The sequence below is a fragment of the Protopterus annectens genome, chromosome 2.part2, assembly GCF_019279795.1.
Source record: "Protopterus annectens isolate FY-2018-M chromosome 2.part2, PAN1.0, whole genome shotgun sequence".
NCBI lineage: Eukaryota > Metazoa > Chordata > Ceratodontiformes > Protopteridae > Protopterus > Protopterus annectens.
In genome coordinates, this window is record NC_056730.1 from 546,284,749 (window position 1) to 546,310,356 (window position 25,608).

At 44.5% G+C, this 25,608-nt stretch overlaps 1 protein-coding gene across 1 annotated transcript in view; it reads right to left on the reverse strand.

Annotated features, from left to right (window-relative positions):
• LOC122795708 (30S ribosomal protein 2, chloroplastic-like) overlaps window positions 1–25,608 on the reverse strand; it is a 1,331,913-nt gene that overhangs the window by 88,032 nt on the left and 1,218,273 nt on the right. Inside the window, exon 9 of the mRNA XM_044064010.1 lies at window positions 6,168–6,301. Within this exon, the coding sequence (XP_043919945.1) occupies window positions 6,168–6,301 (134 nt within the window). The remainder of the gene's footprint in view (window positions 1–6,167; window positions 6,302–25,608) is intronic.

Genomic DNA, 25,608 nt, shown 5'->3' on the forward strand with positions numbered 1-25,608 from the left:
CATCTCATGGAGCCTCTGGGTCTAAGCCCATAAGGCAAACCACCACACAATCCAACATTCTAGTCAATGGAGACTCCAACGTGAGACACACTGATGTCCCTTTCACCAGGTTGAGTAAGGGGAAAGTTACGGTCAGTTGCTTATCAGGGGCTAGGATCTGCCACACCACACATGCACTCAGGTCACTGGACCATATTTACCAATATGACTCAGTCATAGTTCATGCGGAAGTAAATGACCTGAGACGTACCTCCCTAGACTATATGAAGACAGACATCATGGAGCTCTCAGGACATGTGTCTCAGGCTGCTATGAGCCTAGCAGTGAGCAGCATTTTACCTTCTCCAAGAATGATGTCACAATATGAACAAAAGATGACTAACTTTAATAACTGGCTTAGTTTCTGGTGTCATTCTAAGGGGGTGCAATATTTGTCAGCATGGAAGGAGATGGCCAACAGACCATGCTGCTTTACCAGGATGGTCTGCACCTCTACCCTCTATGCTTTCAAATATTAGCTAAAACACTGTCTTCCCCCATAGTGCCTTTTTTAGGCAATGCCAAACTGAAAGTACGTCCGACACAGCAAATCAAAACCAAGAAAATCTAAAGGTATTACTGCCCAATGCTAGGAGTCTAAACAAAAACCTCCACTCCCCAGAAGCTCTCTTTACCCTACAGAATGCTGATGTCTCTGCGGTCACTGAGACATGGTTTAAAGCCACGGAGAGCACACCAACAGTGCAAGGTTATAATGTTTTTCACACATTTAGGCCAGCTACTTCACAGGCAGGGACTAAAGGTGGATGTCTCTCTATTTACATCAAAAATAAATATACTTCAAGGCTGGTCAAACAGGACAATGCACTTGAGCTGCTCCATGTTTAAATCACCATAGGTAAAAATCCAGTACTGCTTCCTTGCAAGCTATAGGTCCCCCACTATGACCCAGAAACCCATACCATGTATTTAAACTTATTAGAAACACTAACCATCAACCCAATACCATATTCATGGGTGACTTTAATTACCACACTATTAACAGTGAATCCTACACAACACCAATCATACATGCACAGAGATTCCTGGATTTTGTAAACACAAACTCCCTGGACCAGATAATCAATACACCCACCAGGGGTGCAACTATACTGGATCTGGTCCTCACTTATATGGAAGACTGCTGCACACCTCCTACTGTAACGCCTACACTGGTAAGGTCAGATCACAAAATGGTCTCCTTTGAAGTAAAAATAAAACCTGGACCTCCCAGCTAAACCTGGAATATTCAGGAACTATACAAAGGTTAACCTTCAGCTATTAAGTGAGAACCTGGCAAAATTTCAAGCCCCCACAAACCCTGAGAACACTGCTGCCTATGCAGAACTGTTCACAGAAACCCTATACCTATACAGGCATGTTAATAGCTGCATAGAGGCAGCTGTACCCACCAGGAAGTAAAGAACGAACTCAAAAAAAAAAAAGCAAGCCACCCTGGTGGAACCACAAAATCAATAGGCTGTATAACAAGAAGACAATCATGCCAAAAATTAAGAGGTGCGGCACCTGGCAGGATAAAAGCACTCTCATCAAGCTAAACAAACAACTCCGAAGACAAAGTCTACCAAAGCCAAATTTGAGGCACGTTTGGCCTCCCAGGCCAAGGACAACCACAAAGCACTCTTTAGCTATGTCCGCAACCTCAAAGGCAATACAGAATTGTGTGCAGCGCTCACTGTAAATGGAGCCACCTATACTGAGACAGACGATACAGCAAACCTCCTGGTTGATAGATTCAGCTCCAACTTTACCCCTCTCTCACACTCAACCTTCCCTCAGGAAATATCAAATATAACTCCCCCTACTATCACTAGAGAACAGGTCCTTAATGCGCTTTCTAAGACCAAGAACACTGAATCACTGGGCCCACACAATATCCCAGGATGCCTTTTAAATAGCATGAAACATGACCTATTGGGACCTCTAGAATTACTACTTAACTGTAGCCTCCAAACAAGCTTCGTGCCTCATGAATGCAGAAAGGCAACAGTCATCCCTCTGCACAAAGGTGGGCCATCTACAGACCCTGGAAACTACAGACCCGCAAGTCTCACTAGTCTTACATGTAAAGCCACAGAAAGAATCATGGAAATGATCCACAGAGATATAGTAAACCTCCAGACACTGGACCCAACCCAATTCGGTTTCGTCAAGGGCAGATTATGCCTACTTAACCTGGTGGACTTCTTTGAGAAGGTCACTATAGCAATGGATGAGGGCAAAATAGTTTACATTGCCTACCTTGACCTGGCCAAGGCATCTGACACGATATCCCACTCGGGCATTGTTGATAAATTCAAGAGGTTAGGTACAAACCCATATGTCACCCATTGGATAGCCAACTGGCTCACAGACAGGACCCAGGAAGTTAGAACTGAGGACTCCACCTCTGCAAAGAGGGCAGTCACAAGTGTCTTTCAGGGATCAGTCCTTGGACAGCTACTTTTTGGCATTTACTTCTCAGAAGTCAAGGCCAATGTCAGTGGTCACTGGCTGACTAAATTTGCAGATGATTGCAAATTACCGAATCTCACGCTGACACAAATGTTCTCCAGGAGGGGCTGACACAGACAAACAACTGGTGTCAGAGTCATGGACTAAAACTAAATTCCAAGAAATGCATAATAATATCCTTTCGGAAGTCATCCCTCCCTGGTAACTATCATATTGACAACACACCCCTTAGAGCTGAACCCGTAGTCAAGAACTTGGGGACTCACATAGATAGTAATCTACCCTTTGACCATTACATCTCTACAGTGGTGAGGAAATCATTGCATGTTGCGCAACTTATAAACAAAGGTATGGCATCTAAGTCCAAGGAAGTCACTGTTCCACCGTCTTCGGCATTCATCAGACTTATCATTGAGTACAATGCCCCCTTTGGTATGTACCTAACCAGGCATATCCAACAAATGGAACGTCCATAGAAGTTCCTTACTAAAAGAAAACAGGGCATACGTAAAATGTCCTACGCAGACTGCCTCAAGGCCCTATCCCTGTATTCTCTCTCCTACGGGCTTTTGAGGGGCGATCTATACCTGGTACACAGGACATTTACAGACCCCACTCTAATGGACCTCCTGCATATCCACAAAAAAACAGCACCAGAATTACCTGTTCTAAAGACTTAAACATTGCCTGTGATAGAACTAGGACTTGCTGAAGAGATAGGTATGTATCCCAGAGACTACCCCGTCTCTGGAACAGGCTCCCAGTCCATGTGAAGCAGAGTTTCTTCCTAACCCAATTCAAGTGCAACTTGGACAACTGGATGGGAAACTGGAAATTCATTTCTGGTTTCGCTCCTATGTCTTTAATGGACACAGGTAGCCTGTAAATGGCTCAGCACCCAGGCCAATACTTACACTTATCAAGGGTATCAGAACTTGTCAGAAATTTGGGATGCATGGCTAAGCTTAAAAAGGCCCTTGTGATCATTAGCCTAGTAAATACCTATTAACCTATATCTGACAGATGAAGGCTGCAGCAGCAAATAATGCAATGAACATCAACAGATCCTAAGGATGATTTCAGCTTCACACCAATGAATGCATTCCTCTGAAGTGGGATAAGAAAAGACTTCTTGGTTATGGCCACTTCCCCTAGCTGTAGTCACAGCAGCATCCACTCCAAGAGTACCACAAGAAAGTCCCTCAGTAAGGCCACCTAGGTGTCAAGGTAGATACACATGGAGATATTATGTTCTAGTGTACATGAAAGTCCAAACAGCAAGTGTTAATCACTCATAGAAAATCATGTGTCTCCTGTTCAGATATTATACAATGAAATACCAAAAGTGGTCCCATATGCAACTGTCCTGTGAAAAGTAGTAAAATGGCTCTCTGAAGAATCACTCATCTGGAACATGAAACACTGGATGTATTCATTGGTGTCACAGAGTTCCAGGAAAAAAGAAGCTTTCCATCTGCATCAGTACCTGAAAAAGTGTGAACTGAACTCTTGACCTTCTTTCAGAGGAAGGTCAGCTTCTATAGTCCCTTACTGGAGTAATGTCTGGGACTGTTCCAAGAACTCTAAGGAAAAAGCCTGGTCTTTAAGTGGAATCCTTTCCAAGACACAGAGAACCTAGGAACTTTAACACATGACCAGGTGTGTCCTTTTGTAGAACTCAATGATCCTTGTTGATGACATGCCAGGTCAGATTAAACTCTGAGAAAAGCCCCACAATAGGCAGTCAGAAATGGTAATCAAGATTGTGACTGCTTGGTTGGCAGAGTCGTCAGGCATTACCAGGTCTGTAAGGAGGTGACTTGGCCAAGAAGATGCAGTGGGGTCGAAAAGGGGTCACAAGACATCCTCCAAGGTGGAGATGGCCTGCTTTGTCTTCAACATGTCATTCATCAAAATCTGGGAATGCAGGTTGATTCTAGACTCTCCTCCCATGAAAAAGGCATACAGAATGGATTACCAGCTATCGACTCTAAGGATGGATAGTCTCAGCCATACCAGCAGACAGGTAGCGGAGTCTGCTCTTGTAGCCATAGAGTCAGCACAATCAATACCAGAGAGGGCTATAAGGAGGTCCATTATCAATGTTACAGACAGACGACTCCTGGCCACTTTCTCCTCCAGCTAATACTCAGTGAAGGAGGAAAGCTTCTTCAATACATACCATTTTTTTAAAAGTTTATTTAAACTCAAGTAGATGTGTCATCTTAACTCTGAGCATAAGACATCAGTAAATGCTGTCAAAGTTTATCAACTTACGCATGTTTTCTGTCAGTTTAACTTATTTGTTAGAAATGTCTACTTCTGGCTGTTTTATATGCAAATGTAAGCAAAGTGAATATATAAAAACAACCCCCTAGGAAGGAGTGGAATTTGGACAGATGAGACAAACAATTGAAGGTTCTATGTACCAATGTGATGGGGAAGTCTCTCTTGTTCACACTGTCCAAGGTATTTGACACCTTGGCCTGTGACAACTGGCAAAATACTGCTTCTGTGTCCTACAATGAACCAAGAAAATCAAACATGAGGCATCATTAGGATACCTACTCAAGGTCTTATGCCACTCAGTTATGTGGTTATAGCATCTGCCTTCTTGGAAGATACATACGCACAAGTCTAGAAGTTTCTAGATGCACAGATGTCTTGCATTTTGCATAGGAGGATTACACAAAGTACCTCTTCCTCAAACCCTTATACTGAATGAAATGTTTCTAAGGGGGATAAAGACAGGATTAGGGGGAGGAATCAAAGGACCTTCAATATACATAGGACTTCATGCATCTCAAGGTTTTTCCGAAAGAGGAGTCACCTGGAAAGTAAATGTCTACAAAGTGGGAACGTGACTCATTGCTCTTAACTGCCTCTGAGAAAATTATTCTCAGATTCCTCAGACTCCACAATGATAGCTGAGGGGAAGTAGTAAACTGCCACAACAGTTCCAACAGGAACATGCACAGTTGACTTGTTGGGATGAAAATTTAACAGTCATGTGCTGGGTACTGAGTAACAAGATCAGATGCTCTGAGGCATGCCCATCAATGCTGGTGTATGTGCATGAAAGGGCTGCACAAGGTCTATTGCTGGCATCAAGCCACATTCACTAAGGGTGTGCATCCCCTCCCCCAAACACACACTAGTGGACAAATCAATACAAACTCCAAAGTTTTTTCTTTTTTTTTCTGAAACAAAGGCCTAAATGGCTAGCCATGGAATAGAAATAAACGGACACTCTTCTACCTGAGACATCAAATCCTACTGCACACAGAGTAGATTGGAGAAGAAGAGCAAAAACACAGATAAGCTGGCAGCATAAACATTAGGCAACAGGATGAACAGCTAAAGAGAATAATAAGGCAGAGTGGGATGCATACACTTGTCAAGGGGACTGCTTGAAATACCTTACAGTGTTAAATACATTTATGGAGTTCCATTTGCAACTTAGTTTGCAGACAGGCAACAGAAAGATGGACTCTGACAGGAATACAGATTAAGGAGTCACAAGCAAATACATCTGGAGGAAATTCAGATGATTACATGATGGTTGATGGATAAAAGAAAAACTTACTATGCACACGCTAATAAATGCAAAGGTTTACTTCAAAGCTTGCTTCTTAACATTGTTCATTACTTGCCTTCCATCTGGATTGGCATCTGAAGTAGTAGTGCTGACTTTGGGAGGCCCTTTCAGTATAGCTCCTGGTGGTTTAGTAGCATGGTCAGGGTGCTTCAGTTGGAGTACAAACTTCGTTCCTTCAATTTCTAAACCCTATAAAACAAAAGAAAGAAGTAAAATTACCAACCTTCTCTACTACAATAAAAACACACCACATTACTCACTTCTGGAGTAGTTCCACAATTTAGAGGGAAAGTATTGTTTCTGTGGGCATACTCACTGTAGAAGTAGATGTTTTATCATACATAATGCTTACAGTATGTAGGCAGATATCTACTCATGCAGCTTGACTTCTAGACATTCAGACGTGCAGGTGAAAAAGGTTGGTGTCCTCTCTATGCAGAGGATATGAGGTGGGCACGCTTTAGAAAAAGGAAAACACCCCACATTATCTTCAATTTTTTTCTGTGCATGAAAGAGAACGCCATTAGCAAGTACACCTGCATAGCCTGGCTAGATGGGTCTGGCCTAATCAGGTCAGAATGGTAAAAGTCTTCCCCCAAAAGTTGACTTACATGATTACAAAAACAAGACTGTGCCTCTGCCTCCAAGTTCCCTCAATTCATGAAAGCAGAGAAGAGAAGGTAAGGGAAAGGAAGCTCTTAAGTGGTTGTGAGGAAGTATTTGAACATCAACATGTTATGTTCTTTCTTCTGGGACTCTAGTTAAATTAACTTTTGCTCTCCTCTTTTACATTTTGTAAAAGGGGACCCTACTTTTTTACTAGAATGAAAAGTCCAAATTTATCACCACAAATACAATTGCTTATACTTGAGATACTTGTTCCAAATGTTTGCTTCTGCTATACATTATTACACTTGTCAACTACCTTTTGCAATACTTAACATTCATAAGTGTCTTTTAATAATGTTAATACTTTGCATGTTATAATTTCAGTATGTTGCTTTGTTGTTGCTCTTGGACTATGACTGGAAAGGGTCTGACGACCAACTTACACACTCAGTTATCAAAAGAATGAATGAATAAATAAATAAAAGATGAGTATGCTCACACAACTGTACTATCATCATAAGTATCTCTGCTGCTGTATCATTCACAATGCTTGAGAAGAGTATTAAAGCAATAAACACATTGGCCAAAGATCAAGGTGGAGAAACACACATACTATAACTCTGGTGACAAACTGGGTTCTACTCCTGGTGTGCACATCTAATTTACAATGCTTAGAAAGGTTTACATGAAGTCCAAATAGCTGTTACAGAAATGCTTTGTGCTAACATTTCTGAAAAAGGCAACTGTGGTAGTCACTAGTGGAGTGAGCTTTAACCTGCCCTTGCAATTAATCTGCCCCTGCAAGTGCTTTCCTTTGTGATAACAGAAAATAACACAGGTAGCAATTTAGTGTTCGTTTGCAGAATGGACACATCCTGGATCTTTGGTATAAAAGAAAGAGCTGGTCTGTTTGCTTAAGGTCATTGGCTCACCCAATATAATACCTTTGCTGCCTGTGTACATACAATAGGTGCAAGAATGCATCACTCTTATTTTGAAGTTTAGGGTAGAAGGCAGGTAAATGAACTGTTTGGTCAATGACAACTCTGAGACCGCTTTGGGCATAAAAAAAATTGAGGTTGGTCCTATATGTTGCCATTTCCATGTGGAAAAAAGAAGTTATGTCTTACCATAATGTTCCACCTGTGTTGTTGATCTTCTTTCATTCATCACTGATGGGTTCGGTTCCGAGCCCTCGGAACAGAGATACCAAGCTCACGTCAGCCAAAAACTCACGACCTAAGTTTCTACCCACAATGCCCTTCTCCCTGTTACCTCAGATTGAGTTTGCCCATGTTATACAAGTAAAGCAGAGGTCATTTATGCACAAATGCCCTAAGACACCACTTCGACCTAAAGTATCTGCCAGGAGCCTTTGGCAGGGGAAGGAGGGTGGAAAGTGATAAATGAAAGAAGCTCAACAACACAGATGGAACGTTATGGTAAGACATAACTTCTTTATCTGATGTTCTTAATCTTCTTTCCATTCATCACCAACTACCTTGTAATACTTGGGCGGCCCTTATGGAAGAACATTACGGAGTACCATTGAGCCAAAGGCAGCTCTCCGTCTGGAGACCACATCCAACTTATAATGATTGATAAAAGTGTGAGGTTTAGCCCAAGTGGCTGCTGCACAGATATCATCCATAGAAGCCCTGGAATGGAAGGCTACAGATGTTGCCTTAGATCTAGTAGAATGGGCTTTAATTTTCTGTGGCATAAGTTCTTTTGCAAATTAATAACTGAAGCGTATGCAGTCCCTTAGCCATTTTGATAAAGTGACCTTGGAAACAGAATTTCCCAATCTAGGCCCAGAGAAGGAAGTGAAAAGTTGGTCAGTTTTACAAATTGCTTTGGTCCTGTCTAAATGAAATCTCAATTGTCTGTGCACATCTAAGGCATGTAGACAGTATTCCCCTTTATTAGAAAAAATTTGGGAAAAATACTAGTAAATCAACAGTCTGATTGATGGAAAAGTCAGAGACAACTTTGGGAAGGAAATATGGATTTGTCTGGAGTCCTTGTCCTTGTAGAAGATTAGATAGGGTCTTTTGATGCATAATGCCTGAAGTTCAGAAATTCGTCTGGCTGACGTGATGGCTACCAGGAACAGGGATTTCCACGACAAGAATTTGAGGTCACACTTCACTGCGGGCTCAAATGGAGGTTCAGTCAAAGACTGGAGAACTAACGTGAGGTTCCATGGCTCTATAGGTTGTCTGACTGGAGGTCTAATGTGGGAGACCCCTTTGAGAAATGTTTTGCATAACCGTAGTGAGATGAGGGAAGAACCATCCAATCCATTATGATAGTTTGAAATAGCCACTAGATGTACTCGTATGGTAGAAGCCACGGCTCCATCCTTGAAAAACTTAGATAGGTATTGTAAAACCACTAAAACTGGAGCCGAATATGGATCTAGCATGTTCTTCTTTGACCAAATAGAGAATCTTTTCCATTTGTCCAGATACAGTCTTCTGGTGGATGGTTTATGAGAGGCCAGAATAATATCACAAACAGATGAGGAGAGGTCATCCTGCCTGGCGATTAACAGAAGTGGAGAAAAGTACAGTTTTGTACCTACCATAAATGTAGATGTTCGAAGATCCACATTGCTGCAGTCCTTACACTTGGGTAGTCCGCTGTCCTCGGTCGGCCCGAATATCAAAGTATAAGGCTGACGTCGGTCAAGGCGCATTTGACTGACATCAGGACGTCAGGGTACAAATGCGCATGACCGACGTCATATCCTCAGTCTTTTCTTGCCCCAGATGTCAGAAGACCCTAAAAATAAAGGTCAAAACCAAAAGACAGCAAACAAACAACCAACCACCCTTGCACTAATTATATGTACAATATATACAATATACACAATATTTACAACCCAACCCACACAACCACCTCTAACTACAGAGGGAAGGAGGAGGGTAATTGGACTGCAGCAATGTGGATCTTGAACATCTACATTTATGGTAGGTACAAAACTGTACTATGTTCTTCATCTCACATTGCTGCAGTCCTTACACTTGGGTAGAATCCCAAAGCAGAGGTAAGGGAGGATGGCCAAACTATAAAGAAGCAGGAGCTGCCAAAATGCCCTGCAAAACAGCAGTGGCAAAACCAGCCCTGGATTTAGAGTAAAGTGGTAGGTGATAATGCCTAGAGAAAGTATGCACTGAACTCCAAGTAGCTGCCTCCAGAATATCCTTGGTTGCCACCCCCCTCAAAAAAGCTGTCGAAGTGGCAGTAGCCCTAGTGGAATGAGGCCTAATCCCAGCTGGAATCTCCTTGCCATGATGGGAATAACAGAAAGCAATGCAAAACCCAATCCACTTAGAAATAGTTTGTTTTGACACAGGCTTGCCCTGAGAACTCAAAGCAAAAGAAACAAATAACTGCTGAGACTGCCTGAACCCTTTAGTTCTGTCCAAATAATATCGCAACTGCATGTGTACATCTAAAGTGTGCAAAATCTTTTCCCCTTTAGTTTGGGGATTTGCATAAAAAGTAGGCAAATGAATAGTTTGGTTTAAAGCCACACTAGAAACCACTTTAGGCATAAAGGAAGGATTAGTACGTAAAGATACCCTATCCTTATGGAAAATTAAGAAAGGCTCAACCGCCATAAGGGCCTGTAATTCAGAAACCCTTCTTGCAGAGGTAATGGCCAACAAAAAGGCAGTCTTCCATGATAAATATTTCAACTCAGTAGTAGCTGCAGGCTCAAAAGGTTGTAGAGTGAGTTTCTCCAACACAAAATTGAGATCCCAAGCAGGAGTAGGAGCTCTACGTGGGGTCTTATATTCTTTGCCCTCTAAGAAATTGCTTGAACAAAGGATGAGAAAACAATGGTGGGTCACAGTCATAGTGAGCTGAAATTGCTGCAGCATGAACCTTAATAGAAGAGAAGGACAAATCTTTGTCCAGTAACTCAGTAAGATATTGAAGAGCCACACTTAAATTAGGCTCAGAAACATCAAAATCCTTTGCTGCACTCCAAAATAAAAATCTCTTCCATTTATCTGCGTACACTTTCCTTGTACTGGGCCTTCTAGCTTCCAAAATCACATTCAAAACTTGTTGTGGAAGTTGAGACCCTCTATGGTTCAAAACAGAATATGCCAGGCTGTTAGGTGAAGAGAGTGAAGTTTGACATTGAGCAAATGACTGTCCTCCTGGGACAACAGGTGTGGAATCGAAGGCAAAGGCCATGGAGGCTTCCGTACCAGACTTCTCAGTAATGGGTACCAGTGCTGTCGAGGCCAATTTGGAGCTATTAAAATCATCTTTGGCTTGTCCTGTCTGACCTTTAGAAGTACCTTTGGTAGGAGAGGCAGAGGTGGAAAGGCATACACATGAAGATTGCTCCAATTGAAAGAAAGAGCATCCACTTTCCAAGCTGTGGGATGAAACCTTTTCGTGCAAAACTTTGGCAGCTGATGGTTTAGTGGGGAAGCGAACAGATCTATGTCTGGAGTTCCCCATGACACTGTCAATTTCTGAAATACATGAGGATCCAATTTCCACTCGTGGGGATCCATAATCCTTCTGCTCAACACATCTGCTAAGGAGTTCTGTGCTCGGCAGAAACCTTGCCTGAAGATTGAGCTGTAAACTGAGAGCAGTCTCCCACAAAATCATTGCTTGCCTGCATAGAGGATAAGAATGTGTTCCCCCTTGCTTGTTGATGTACCACATGACAGTTGTGTTGTCTGTTAGAATCAACACCTGCCCTGGAAGAAGTAAATCCTTGAAAGCTATTAATGCAAACTGGACTGCTAACATCTCCTTCAGGTTGATATGTAGATGTTGTAGTCTGGCAGGCCACTTGTCTTGTATCCACTTTCCATTTAGATGAGCTCCCCAAGCTTTGTCTGAGGCATCTGTCGTTAAAATCTGACTCGCCTCTGGCCGGGTCACAGAGAGTCCCTTGTTTAGGTGACATTCCTGAGCCCACCACAAAAATTCCTTTTGAATGCAAGGTATTATTTGAATGACAGTGTCCAGATCCTGGCAGTGCTGTGTCCATACATTTTTGAGATTTTGAGATACCATTGCAGCTTCCTCATATGCAGTTTGGCATTGGGAAGCACCAGAATACAAGATGCCATGAACCCTAAGGCTTGAAGGACTGTCCTTGCAGTCAGCCCGGACTGATGAGATAGTTGATGGAAGTAAAGGGAAAGATTCTTTTGTTTGTCCGGGGTTAAAAAGGCCATCTGGGATGCTGTATTCAGTCTTACACCCAGAAAGCACATTTCCTGAGAGGGTACTAGACTGGACTTTATTTCGTTCACAGAATACCCCAGGCATCTTAGCACTGCTATCACATATTCCAAATGATGAAGAAGCTCTTCCCTTCCTTGAGCCAGAATCAGGCAATCGTCCAAATAAGGATAGATCTGTATTCCTTTTAGCCTGAAGAAAGCTATCACAGGAGCCAGAACTTTCGTGAACACTCTGGGCGCAGTAGATAAGCCAAAGGGCAATGCAGAGAACTGATAGTGAGAAGTCCCAGCTCGGAAACGCAGATACTTCCTGCAACTTAGTCTGATAGGAACATGAAGGTAAGCTTCCTTGAGATCCAAAGTTACCATCCAATGATCTTTGCCCAGCAGAGGTAAAAGCTGTTGTAACGTCAACATTTTGAACTTGGGAATGTCCAGATAAGTGTTGAGGACAGATAAATCCAAAATTGGTCTCCACGTGTTCCCCTTCTTTGGTACTAGGAACAGGCGAGAATAAAATCCTAGGCCCACTTCTGGCATAGGGACCGGCTGTATGGCCCCTAGTTGGAGTAACAGAGAAATTTGCTTGTGAGCCTCTATTCTTTGTTGAGGAGGAACGTCTGGCATGCCTCTGAAAGGAGGCAAGGTATGGAAATAAAACCTGTAACCGTGGTGTATGATATCCAATACCCATCTGTCTTGGGTAATTAAACTCCAATTTTCTTTGAAAAGTGCCAACCTTCCTCCCAAAGGTGCTGCCAGGCGAGAAGGCTCTGGCAGCGGAAAAGGTAGGTCATTGGGTCTGTTTACGAAAGGACTGACCCCTGCCCTCACCTGAAGACTGTGCAGGAGAACTCCCTGTTCTAGGCCTGAAAGAGCCCTGAGCTCTGCCCCTACCACGTCTAGATCTACCCCTAGACTGGGAATCATAAGAAGGATCGTCCACCCCTTAGTAGGCCAATTTCTACTAAACTTTGGAGGCTGAACCTGCAAAAAATCTTTAACAGTCTGCATAGACTTAGCCTTGTCCTCCATCTTCTTTAAAACTGCCTCAACAGGAGAACCAAACAACACATCAGATTGTAAAGGAGCATCTAAAATCCTTGTTTTAACATGGTCAGATAAATTTTGATCCCTCAGCCAGGCATGCCTGCGAAGAACTGATCCAGTGGCAGCCACCCTAGACGAGGCCTGTACAGCATCAAAACCACATTGCAAAGAATGCTTACCCACCTGTTCAGAAACATGTACTAAATCTTGTAACTCTTTACAATCAATACCTTCCGCCAGAGCATCAACCTTAGACTTCAATTGTGAAAGGAGATAGTTTTGGTATTTCAACATGTGAAACTGGCAATTCAAAGCCCTCATAGCTAGAGTGGAAGAAGTATAAACTTTCTTTCCCCATCTATCCAAGGCCCTGGCCTCTTTATCTGCAGGAACCGGATTCTTGACAACAGAAGCCTTAACACCTTTAGGCCCCTGGCTAACAGTTTCTGGGTCTGCCCTAGGACTCTTAAAAAGATACTTATGAGCTTCAGGCACCCTGTAATACCTATCTGGTTTGACAGGAGCAGGAGGCAAAGAATCGGGATTAAGAGAAGCCTCTGTAAAAACATCTTCCACTACATCCAAAACAGGAGGTATAGCCAAAGGCCTATGCTGGGGTAAAAACAAAAATTCCCTAAGCCTTTTCCTGGAATCAGAGAAGTCCTGGCCTTCCCACTTAAAATGCTCCCTCATGGAATGAAGAGTTTCTGAAAAAGAAAAATCCTCAGGAGGAGAAGCAGAAGGAGTAGAATCATCCACATCAGAATAAGGAGAGTACTCCTGCAAGTCTTCAGCCGAAGACTCTGAAACATCCAAAGCCTGCTCAAAACTCCCTAGTTCAGGCTCCACCCTAGGTCTCTTATCAGGAGGGGGCAAAGAACCCCTAATCAAAGTAATCAAATCTTCTGCCATTTTAAGCATATGCTTCTTGGGCACAGTTCCAAAAGAACTAGGGGTGACACCAACTGAAGCTAAACCTGGCCTGCCTCTGGGAGAAGCCTTGGAAACAGAAGGAGAGGGCCTAACCATCCTAGGCAGGGAGGGGAGTATAGTAACCTGAGAAGCCCCATCACCCTGACCTGCCTCCTGAGAGGCCACATCCTGCAATAGCAAAGTCTCTCCCTGGGATCCCAAAGCAACCTCCGGTGGAACCACCGGCTCCACCGACACCTCTAAAGAACCGGCGTCCGGGACGGACGGTTCTTCTAGCCTAGGCTTAACTGCTTTGTCCTTGCGCTTCTTCGAAGAAGCGGGCGTCGGAGCATCCGACGGCATTTTATAATTGCACCGCTTCCCGAAGACTAACCTGGCACAATCTAATCTCCTCTTTATAGTGCGCTTATTGAATCTAGCACAAGAGCGACACCCAACAACGTTGTGCTCAGGCCCTAAACAAGGAATACACAAAGTATGATAGTCTCTATGCGGTATCTGTTTCCCACAAGAAATACAATTATTCACTTTTTCTGACATCCGTTAAACCACTGAGGCAAGAAAAAACCAAAATATTCCCCAACGGGGTACTTAGCCAACTTTGACTCGGTCTGAAACTCCGGAATCGAAAAATTTCAGAACGCCAACCGGCACTTGCAATACTGCTTCTGCATCGGACCATGCGGCAAAAAAGACTGAGGATATGACGTCGGTCATGCGCATTTGTACCCTGACGTCCTGATGTCAGTCAAATGCGCCTTGACCAACGTCAGCCTTATACTTTGATATTCGGGCCGACCGAGGACAGCGGACTACCCAAGTGTAAGGACTGCAGCAATGTGAGATGAAGAACATCCAAGCTGTCAGCCTGAGACTGGACAGGTTCAGATAACTCAACCCTTGGGGGTGAGAAATTAGGTCTGGAAGACGGTCCAGAATCCACGGTCAACACAACAGATGAGGCCGAAGGAAGGGGAACCAAACATGTCGAGGCCAAAAGGGGGCTATGAGGATCACTATGCATTTCAACCAAATAGCTTTCTTTATGAATTGGGGTATCAGAGGAATGGGGGGATAGTCGTAAAGTGTCCCTCGAGGACTCCTCCTTTGGGGGGAATAGGGCAAAATAGCTGCTGCATTTCTTGTTTGATGGGGAGGCGAATAGGTCGTAGTAAGGCTAGCCCCAACGGCTGAAATGTTCTGCCACTACGTTCGGATAGAGAGACTACTCGTGAGGCAGGAGAATACATCTGCTCAACTTGTCTGCAATCACACTGGAAACCCTCTGGTATATGCATTGCTATCAGAAAGTGGTTGGAAGCTATCGCCCACTGCCAAAGTCTCACGGCCTCTCGACACAGGGGATAGGACTTGGTTCCTCCTTGCTCGTTGATACACCAGAGTACCGACATATTGTCTGACTGAATCGCAATTGTTCCAGAAGGAAGAAGAGGTTGGAATGCTTGCAACACTAACAGCACCGCTCTCAGTTCTAGAATGCTGATATGCAGGTTAGCCTCCAATGTGGACCATGCGCCTTGGACTGTCTTTCCCTGGAAATGCCCCCCCTCCCAATCAGGGAAGCACCAGTGGTCACAATGGCATTGGGTTGAGGGGGTTGGAACAGACGGCTCCAAAGTTCTGTGTCTGGCCTCATCCACCAAAGAAGGTCCTGCTTGCAAGAATCAGTTATCTGAATTTGAAAACATAGAGGATGGTAATTTGGAAACCACTGAGAAAGAAGAAGCCATTGAAGTATTTGTATATGCAGTTTCACAAGAGGCACTACTGGTATAGAAGCTGCCATGGATCCTAAAACCTGAAGAATCTGTCTCGCTGAGACTTTGTTTTGACAGCGTATCATCCAGAGCTGAAGCCTCAATCTCTGGAGTCTGTAAGCTGGGAGCGGGTGTCGAAGACTGTTCTGATGAATTCTATCTTCTGGACCGGAACAAGATTGGATTTCTCCCAGTTCACAGTTATCCCCAAACATTTCACCAGTGAAAGGGTGTATTGGAGCTCTACAATCATTGGTTCTTCGACTCCTAACACCGATGACTCGACGGGTCTCGGAGGAGGAAGTGTCGAGGGAGTTGGAATGGCTTCGAGTTTCGAAACCAACTGGGACGAAACTTCGAGTAATTTTGAAAAAGCCGAGTTCTCCATAAGCTTCTGTACCACTCTGTCCACATCGGAGTCGGAGATGGGCCTCGAAGAACGGGTCGAAGGAATTGAAGCCGTCACCGAGCGAAGGATAGTAGATGGTGGTACCTCTGTTACCGGCTCCAAGACCTGAGCCTCGTGCAGAGATAAAGTCTCGACACTCGGCCCCGAAGTCATAGGAGCCGATGTCAATTTGAAAAGAAGTGCTCGGAGCCGATGACTTGGGCTCCGACACTCTTGAAGACTTCGATCCCTTCGAAGACTTCGAAACCTGTTCAGCCTTGTCTAGGGCTTCCTGAAATTCAGGTTTGATTAGACCTCTGTCCACTAACTTCCTGCGTCTTTCCATCATGACCCTCCCACTAAAGGAATGACAGATAGAACAGTCTTCCTGCAAGTGGAGAGGGCCAAGACAGTACATGCAGGAAGAATGGTTGTCAGTAATGGACATCTTTTGTCCACACTGACACCTCTTAAAACCACTTTTCATCTTTTCTGACATTACTATAGAAAAGAAAAAATTTACAACTACCAAAAACCAGTCTAAAGTATGTAAATATATATAAAAGTTGAACAAACACACCACAGCACACTGATATATATATAAATTGAAATAAACAGAAAAAGGGTTAACTTTCTTCAAAAATTGTTACAGACAAAAAAATGGCCTAAGGCCCTTACTAATTTTTAAAGGTAAAAATCTACCTAACTAGTTCACACAACTATCTATATATATATATATATATATATATATATATATATATATATATATATATATATATATATATATATATAAGCTATTAATTATAAAGATTATAAGAAAAAATATCACTAAAATTATCAAGAGATATAGCAAAAATAGTAAAAAGTTGTACTGGCCCGAGCCTCACGTAGTGATCTGCTGCTAGCGGCAAACTAGATCTGAGGGTTAGCACCGGAGGATCATGGGATATTACTGTGCCTCGAGCTTTCTCGAAGATGCGAGCTAGTGATGCGGCCGACTCCCCGTGTGTAAGAACAAACGGCGAGATTGAACAATTTCACATCAGCACCGCTCTCAGTTCTAGAATGCTGATATGCAGGTTAGCCTCCAATGTGGACCATGCGCCTTGGACTGTCTTTCCCTGGAAATGCCCCCCCTCCCAATCAGGGAAGCACCAGTGGTCACAATGGCATTGGGTTGAGGGGGTTGGAACAGACGGCTCCAAAGTTCTGTGTCTGGCCTCATCCACCAAAGAAGGTCCTGCTTGCAAGAATCAGTTATCTGAATTTGAAAACATAGAGGATGGTAATTTGGAAACCATTGAGAAAGAAGAAGCCATTGAAGTATTTGTATATGCAGTTTCACAAGAGGCACTACTGGTATAGAAGCTGCCATGGATCCTAAAACCTGAAGAATCTGTCTCGCTGAGACTTTGTTTTGACAGCGTATCATCCAGAGCTGAAGCCTCAATCTCTGGAGTCTGTAAGCTGGGAGCGGGTGTCGAAGACTGTTCTGATGAATTCTATCTTCTGGACCGGAACAAGATTGGATTTCTCCCAGTTCACAGTTATCCCCAAACATTTCACCAGTGAAAGGGTGTATTGGAGCTCTACAATCATTGGTTCTTCGACTCCTAACACCGATGACTCGACGGGTCTCGGAGGAGGAAGTGTCGAGGGAGTTGGAATGGCTTCGAGTTTCGAAACCAACTGGGACGAAACTTCGAGTAATTTTGAAAAAGCCGAGTTCTCCATAAGCTTCTGTACCACTCTGTCCACATCGGAGTCGGAGATGGGCCTCGAAGAACGGGTCGAAGGAATCGAAGCCGTCACCGAGCGAAGGATAGTAGATGGTGGTACCTCTGTTACCGGCTCCAAGACCTGAGCCTCGTGCAGAGATAAAGTCTCGACACTCGGCCCCGAAGTCATAGGAGCCGGTGTCCGAATTTGAAAAGAAGTGCTCGGAGCCGATGACTTGGGCTCCGACACTCTTGAAGACTTCGATCCCTTCGAAGACTTCGAAACCTGTTCAGCCTTGTCTAGGGCTTCCTGAAATTCAGGTTTGATTAGACCTCTGTCCACTAACTTCCTGCGTCTTTCCATCATGACCCTCCCACTAAAGGAATGACAGATAGAACAGTCTTCCTGCAAGTGGAGAGGGCCAAGACAGTACATGCAGGAAGAATGGTTGTCAGTAATGGACATCTTTTGTCCACACTGACACCTCTTAAAACCACTTTTCATCTTTTCTGACATTACTATAGAAAAGAAAAAATTTACAACTACCAAAAACCAGTCTAAAGTATGTAAATATATATAAAAGTTGAACAAACACACCACAGCACACTGATATATATATAAATTGAAATAAACAGAAAAAAAGGGTTAACTTTCTTCAAAAATTGTTACAGACAAAAAAATGGCCTAAGGCCCTTACTAATTTTTAAAGGTAAAAATCTACCTAACTAGTTCACACAACTATCTATATATATATATATATATATATATATATATATATATATATATATATATATATAAGCTATTAATTATAAAGATTATAAGAAAAAATATCACTAAAATTATCAAGAGATATAGCAAAAATAGTAAAAAGTTGTACTGGCCCGAGCCTCACGTAGTGATCTGCTGCTAGCGGCAAACTAGATCTGAGGGTTAGCACCGGAGGATCATGGGATATTACTGTGCCTCGAGCTTTCTCGAAGATGCGAGCTAGTGATGCGGCCGACTCGGAGCCGAGGATCGGCTCCGAACCCGTGTGTAAGAACAAACGGCGAGATTGAACAATTTCACATCAGCACCGCTCTCAGTTCTAGAATGCTGATATGCAGGTTAGCCTCCAATGTGGACCATGCGCCTTGGACTGTCTTTCCCTGGAAATGCCCCCCCTCCCAATCAGGGAAGCACCAGTGGTCACAATGGCATTGGGTTGAGGGGGTTGGAACAGACGGCTCCAAAGTTCTGGGTCTGGCCTCATCCACCAAAGAAGGTCCTGCTTGCAAGAATCAGTTATCTGAATTTGAAAACATAGAGGATGGTAATTTGGAAACCATTGAGAAAGAAGAAGCCATTGAAGTATTTGTATATGCAGTTTCACAAGAGGCACTACTGGTATAGAAGCTGCCATGGATCCTAAAACCTGAAGAATCTGTCTCGCTGAGACTTTGTTTTGACAGCGTATCATCCAGAGCTGAAGCCTCAATCTCTGGAGTCTGTAAGCTGGGAGCGGGTGTCGAAGACTGTTCTGATGAATTCTATCTTCTGGACCGGAACAAGATTGGATTTCTCCCAGTTCACAGTTATCCCCAAACATTTCACCAGTGAAAGGGTGTATTGCAGGGCTGTTACCAGAATATCCTTGGTGGGGGGCGGTAAGGAGCCAGTCGTCCAAATATGGTAACACCCAAAATCCTTGCAGTCTCAAGTGAGCTGTAACCACTGCCATGCACTTTGTGAACACTCTGGGGGGGCTGTAGACAGTCTGAACGGCAGGGCACAAAACTGGTAATGATTGGCTCCTTGCCGAAGTGAAGAAGACTCCTGGAGCATTTGTCCATTTTTATGTGGTAATACACATCCCAAAGGTCTATAGAGCACATCCAATCACCTTCCCTTAGAAAGGGAAGCATGGACTGAACAGTGACCATCCAGAATTTGGTTTGGGCAACAGACTTGTTCAAATTGCTGAGATCCAGAATGGGTCTCCAGTCCCCTGTCTTTTTCAGCATCAAAAAGGATCTCGAGTAAAATCCGTACCTGCACTGGTCTGGTGGGACTAACTGGATGACTCTTTTTTGATACAGCTTGTTTATTTCCACAGCTGCTTCTTCCCTTTGACTGGGTGGAACGTCGGGAAAATTTGTTGGAAGCTTTGGATATGTGATGAGGGGAATGGTGTAGTTTCTGGTTATGATCTTCTGCACCCAACAATCGGTGGTTATTGAATGCCAGGCAGCCTGGCGCAGAGAGGAACTACCCCTGACTGCTTCCAGAGGAAAGCAATCGGGTCGCTCTTCAGGAGTGCTGATAAGGCTGCCCAGAGAAAGAATCCCAGGGTCCCTGATTACGTGAACCCCCTCTGCCTCAGTAGGGGCATCTTCCAGAATTGTTACCCCCTCTGCCCCTGGGGGTATCATCACCATGAGTGGCACGGAAAGGACCCGGAGACTTTTTGTGCCACATTTTTCCACTCCTCTGGTTCCTGGAAAAGGAACGTTGAGGGTTGAAAAAATGTAGGCCTATGGCAGACAGGGTCTTACCATCCTGCTCACACTTGGCCAGAATGTCCTTCACTTTGGGCCCAAAAAGGGAAGATGCTTCAATGGCAGCATTCAGGAAGGAAGACTTGAAAGGGTCCGCAAAGTCAAAAAGGCGCATCCAAGCATGGCATCTCATAACTATGCCTGAACCAGCAGCTCTAGCCACCACTTCGGTTGCGTGTGAGAGCAACCTCATGGACGAATTGATGATCAATTCCAGGGTTGCGAGCTGTGAGTCAACTTTATCCTTTACCTTGTCAGACACCTGTCATGCGAGTATTCCAGAGAGTTCGGAAACCAAGTCGTCTCTTTGGAGCCTAGTAAAATGTGCCAAGTAGTTCAGGGACCATATGGCAAAGGTAGCTGAAGCAAAGACTCACCTTCCTTACTCTGTCCATGGCCCAGGACTCTCTGTGTCGGGCGGATGGACAGTATGACTCTCTTCGGCGAGATCCTTTTTCATGGTCGCCGCCACCACCATGGCATCGACTGGTAAACCTCTGGACCAATGTGGGATTTCCTCAGGTGGAGAAAGTATCTTGTCAGGTCTCCAAGGGATTGACTCAACAGAATCAGGGTTCTTCCATGCGCGCTGCACTACGAGCTGAACTAGCTCGTCTGCAAGTGGGGTCACCCAAGAGGTAGACGGCCAGGCATGGAAAGCTTGCAGAAACATGGACTCCTCGGAAGAAGGATTACTGGGCTTCCAGTCAACCCTCTGCTTCAACATTTCAAGGATGTCTCCGAAGGAGACATCATCAGGGGGTGACCGTAGGGACCCTTCACTGTCATCGAAGTCCATGTCCTCTGTAAAGGACTCTTCAGGTGAGTCTACGTGCTTCCTCTTGCACAATCTCTTCGGTGGAGGCTCCTCAGTGAGGGGCTTCTGAGGAGGACTCAGAAGACGGGGCACCCTGTAGTGTCCTCTGTAAGGGACTCTTCAGGTGAGTCTACATGCTTCCTCTTGCACGATCTCTTCAGTGGGGGCTCCTCAATGGGGGGCCTCTGAGGAGGACACAGAAGACAGGGCACCCTGTAGTGGCGAGTCCTGCGGCTTTCCTGCCCGGTGGCCTGGGGAGGTGGTCCATGACAGCTGTAGCTCAGGGGGAGAGGTCTGGGGTTTTGACATCGGAGGAATGCTTCCAGAAGCAAGTGCCCTCTCCATAGAACGGAAAGCAGGTCCGCCCGAAGAGGGATGGGAGCCCAGAACCAAGAAGGACAACCTCGGAACTGGGGTCACACCCCGCTCCATCGAAACAGCTTCCGAGGATGGAGCCTCAAACAGGATAGGTAAAGACAGGACTCCCAGCACCGGGGATAGAACCAAAGAAACACTCGGAACCATGCCCTGAACCGAGGAGCCTGCAGCCCAATCATGGGGTTGAGGAAAGACCGGTTCAGCGGGAACCGAAGACCAAAGGGACAACCGCAGAGCCCCAGTGAGGTCCACTACAGGCGCCGAGATGGGGGGGGGGCTCCGAAAAAGACGTCAGAGCAGAAGGCTTTGGAACTGGTATGGTCAAAGGAGGAGAATAGGATGGAGTCTGTGGAGAAGTCAACTCAAGTCCTTGAGGATGGGTCCTGGAAGTAGTGGGTATCCCCCTGGCTGTCAACAGCTGTTCCACAAGATGCACCATATCAAGTTCAGAAAAGCTCCTGGTGGATCTAGTGGATAGTCCCGACAGGGAGTCAGGTTGTTCTAGGAACGGACTGTACACCTGCCCTAGAAAAGGGTCTGTGAATGGAGAGTATCGGGTCTGTAGACGGCACCGATGTCTCAAATTTGGAGACCGGAAGTAGTGGAGTCAAAGTCGTACTTATTGGGGCCATAAAAGGGCTCGGTACTGAAGGGGCACTCAGAGCCAACGTGGAAGGTTCAATCATCACTGCAGAGATAGGTATCGAAGGTGTACTCTGTGCCATAGTCGTAGTGAGGTCGATAGTCAGTGCTGGAGACAGTATCGGAGCCGAAGCTGGTGCCGACATAGGTACAGTCATAACTGGAGCAGAAGAGGTTGGTGTCGACGAGGCAGACTTATGCTTTGAAGACAATTTTAGCACTTTAGGCTTTACAGATTTGCCCTGGTCACCAGATGGCGAAGAGGGGACTGAATGGGACCTTTTCTTATCCTTAATTGGAGGGGGTGAGACCTCCATCACAGAAAGGGCCTCTGAAAAGAACGACTTAAGTAGGCATTTCAGGATAAACTTATTCTTGCGCTCATTCAAAGTACACTGAGTGAAACTTTGACAAATCACACAGGGAGGTTGCACTGAGAGATGGGGCACCCCCAAAAAACTAAACACAATCATGAGAGTCACTATTTGGAAGTTTACTGCTACATAAAGCACAATGTTTAATACCCGATGTGCCCTTTTTATCAGACATCATGAAATCTACACACAACAATGAAGAAGAGTACTATAGAAAAAAGTTTTCAAACTCTGCTATCTCTATGTCTAAAACTATCTAAACACACACAATATCTATGAACTATGTCAAAAAACACACAACTAGTCAGAAAAACAGAGAAGAAAAGACGTACCAATGATGGTATTCAAGGAATACCACAAGGGTAAAGAAGGCCATACAACCAAAGTTACTTGAAAAGTTTACCAAATGGGTAGAAGCAGAGTGGAAGGTCTAAATATAGCTGTAAATATACACAATTATCAATATAAACCACAATCATAAGGAAAAAAGACCAAAAATCCTGAGGGATAGCAAAAAGTTTTCACTTAGCTGAGAGCTCGGCTGAAACGTGGCTTTACGGCTACACTGAAAACGAGATCTGAAGTAACAGGTCAGAGGGGATTGTGGGTAGAAACTTAGCTCAAGAGTTTTTGGCTGGTGTGAGCTTGGTATTTCACCGACTCGGTTCTAAAGGCTCGGAACCAAACCCATCAGTGATGAATGGAAAGAAGTTTAACATCATCAGATCATTCTTTAGAAATTAAGGCCTACAGTTCTGACATTCTTTTTGCTGAAGTAACTACTATAAAAAGTAAATTCTAGGACAAGAATCTAATCAAAATAAAGCTATCTAGTTCAAGGGGGTTCAGCTTCTCTATTACATAGTTAAAGTCTGCTCTGCAGCAGACAACCAAAAGCTGTACTTGGGAGAAGACGACGGAGGGTGGGAGACGACCAACACAGGCTCACCCATCCAGACGGAGACAGCAAGGCTTGTTGCTACACTGACATCAAAAGGAGACTGGATATCACAAACAGATTTTGCCAGCATCGTCGGGACTATGATCGGAGCATGCCCTATGAACCGCACACTACAGATTCAGATATGCAAAACAGTAGGTATATTCAGGAGGACAGTATTACAGCTGAAACTATCAGCTATTACGTGGTACTAAGGGTGAGGGTCTAAACAAAAAAAAAATGATGTTTGCTTGGATGATAGCCTCACAAGGCCAGCTCTTGTCCAAAGAGAAACAAATGGCTTTAGCAGGTCACAGAAAGGCTAATGACAAGCTAGTACTTGAGATAATGGGTATATGAAAAATCTCTATTCAAAAGTTAATGTTCAAGGGAGGGGGACTGGACTCCTTGGGGGCCTGAAATGAAGAACTCCTTTTAGAAACTGCTACCTGATGGAATAGATATCAATGGAGGTTCAAAGAGAACACAATTGTAAAAAGCTGAGAGATGCACATAGGTTCATAGATAGGTACAAGGCTATCAGCCCAAGGGCCAAGTAAGCCTAGCCAACAAGTTTCCCCTGGCTTATGCCACCCAAGAAAGTTATTTTTCTGTGCCCATGTAGAGCAGAGCCACAGAAGTGATCCCCGGGGTGTATTTCCTATTCCCCATCCACTCATCAAGATTTTTCTTGAAGAGTGCTAAAGAGGAACTTTGCTTGACATAGATGGGTAGCTTGTTCCAGAGCATGGGAAGTCTCTGGTACAGGAATCTATCCCTCCAGCATGTCCTGTTTATTGTGGTGACAAGGTTTAGGTCCCTAGAGCGTGTAGCTTGGAGGGATTGGGATTTCTTTAGGTGTAGCATGTCCAACAGCTCTGGGTTTGACATAGCTTTATATGTTAGGCAGAGATCATCTCGGAGTAGGCGATATGCTACAGAGTAAAGCTGGAGTTTTTTGAGTCGGTCAGTGTAGGGCATCTGTTTGAGGCCAGTAATCGTCTTTGTGAGGTACTTCTGTGGCCTTTCCAGCTGCTGCAGATGTCTTGTGAGGTACATTCCGAAAGTGGCGCTGTACTCTAAGAGTCTAATGAGTGTCGAGTAGAGTGGAACAATGACCTCTTTCTTCCTGGATGAGAACCCTTTCGTGATGAGATGTGCCACGTAGAAAGGACTTGCTGACTACTGTGCCGATGTGATTATCAAAGGAGAGACTACTGTCCACCTGGATCCCAAGGTCTCTTAACACACATTCGGCATTAAGTAGACTGTCGCCTATGTGGTAGTTCATGGGTACACAGTTTTTACCAAAGGGGATGATAATGCACTTTTTGGCATTGAGCTTCAGGCCGTGGCTCTGACACCAGGCATCTGTCTCAGTGAGGAAATTCTGTAGGATGTCCTCATCATTTGGGGACTCGACTATGGCTCCTAGTTTGCAGTCATCTGCGAACTTCATTAGCCAAAGGCCTTATGTGTTGGCCTGTACTTCAGAGGAGCAGATACCAAACAGGAGAGGTGTCAGGACTGAACCCTGTGGTACTCCACTTGTCAGCGTCTTGAAGTCAGATTTGGAGTCTGGAACTCTTATAGTGTGGGTTCTGTCAGTGAGCCAGTTGGTAACCCATCTTGTGACGTAGGGATTTATACCTAGTTTAGTGAGTTTAGCTATAATTCCAAAATGGGGGATGGTGTCGAAAGCCTTGGCGAGGTCAAGATAGGCTGTGTGAACCACCTTACCCTCGTCTACGGCTTTGGTGACTGCCTTAAAGAAGCTGATCAGGTTCAAAGGCATGATCTGCCTTTCACAAACCCGAACTGGGTGGAGTCCAGAGTTTGGAGGTTACCAAAGTCTTTGTTTATGAGTTCCATGATGATACGTTCCACGGCCTTACAGACCAGGCTCGTCAGACTAATAGGGCGATAGTTCCCGGCATGCAAGGCACTTGTCAAATAAGGCCATCTAATAAAGCAAAACTTCCTAAAATGCGGCTGCCTTAGATCATTTACACCTAGAGGCATTAATCATGCTCTGTTCTGCTTCACTCCTGCACAGCTAGTTGTGCTTGCTGCCTTGTCTGATTCAAGCCTCACGCAAAC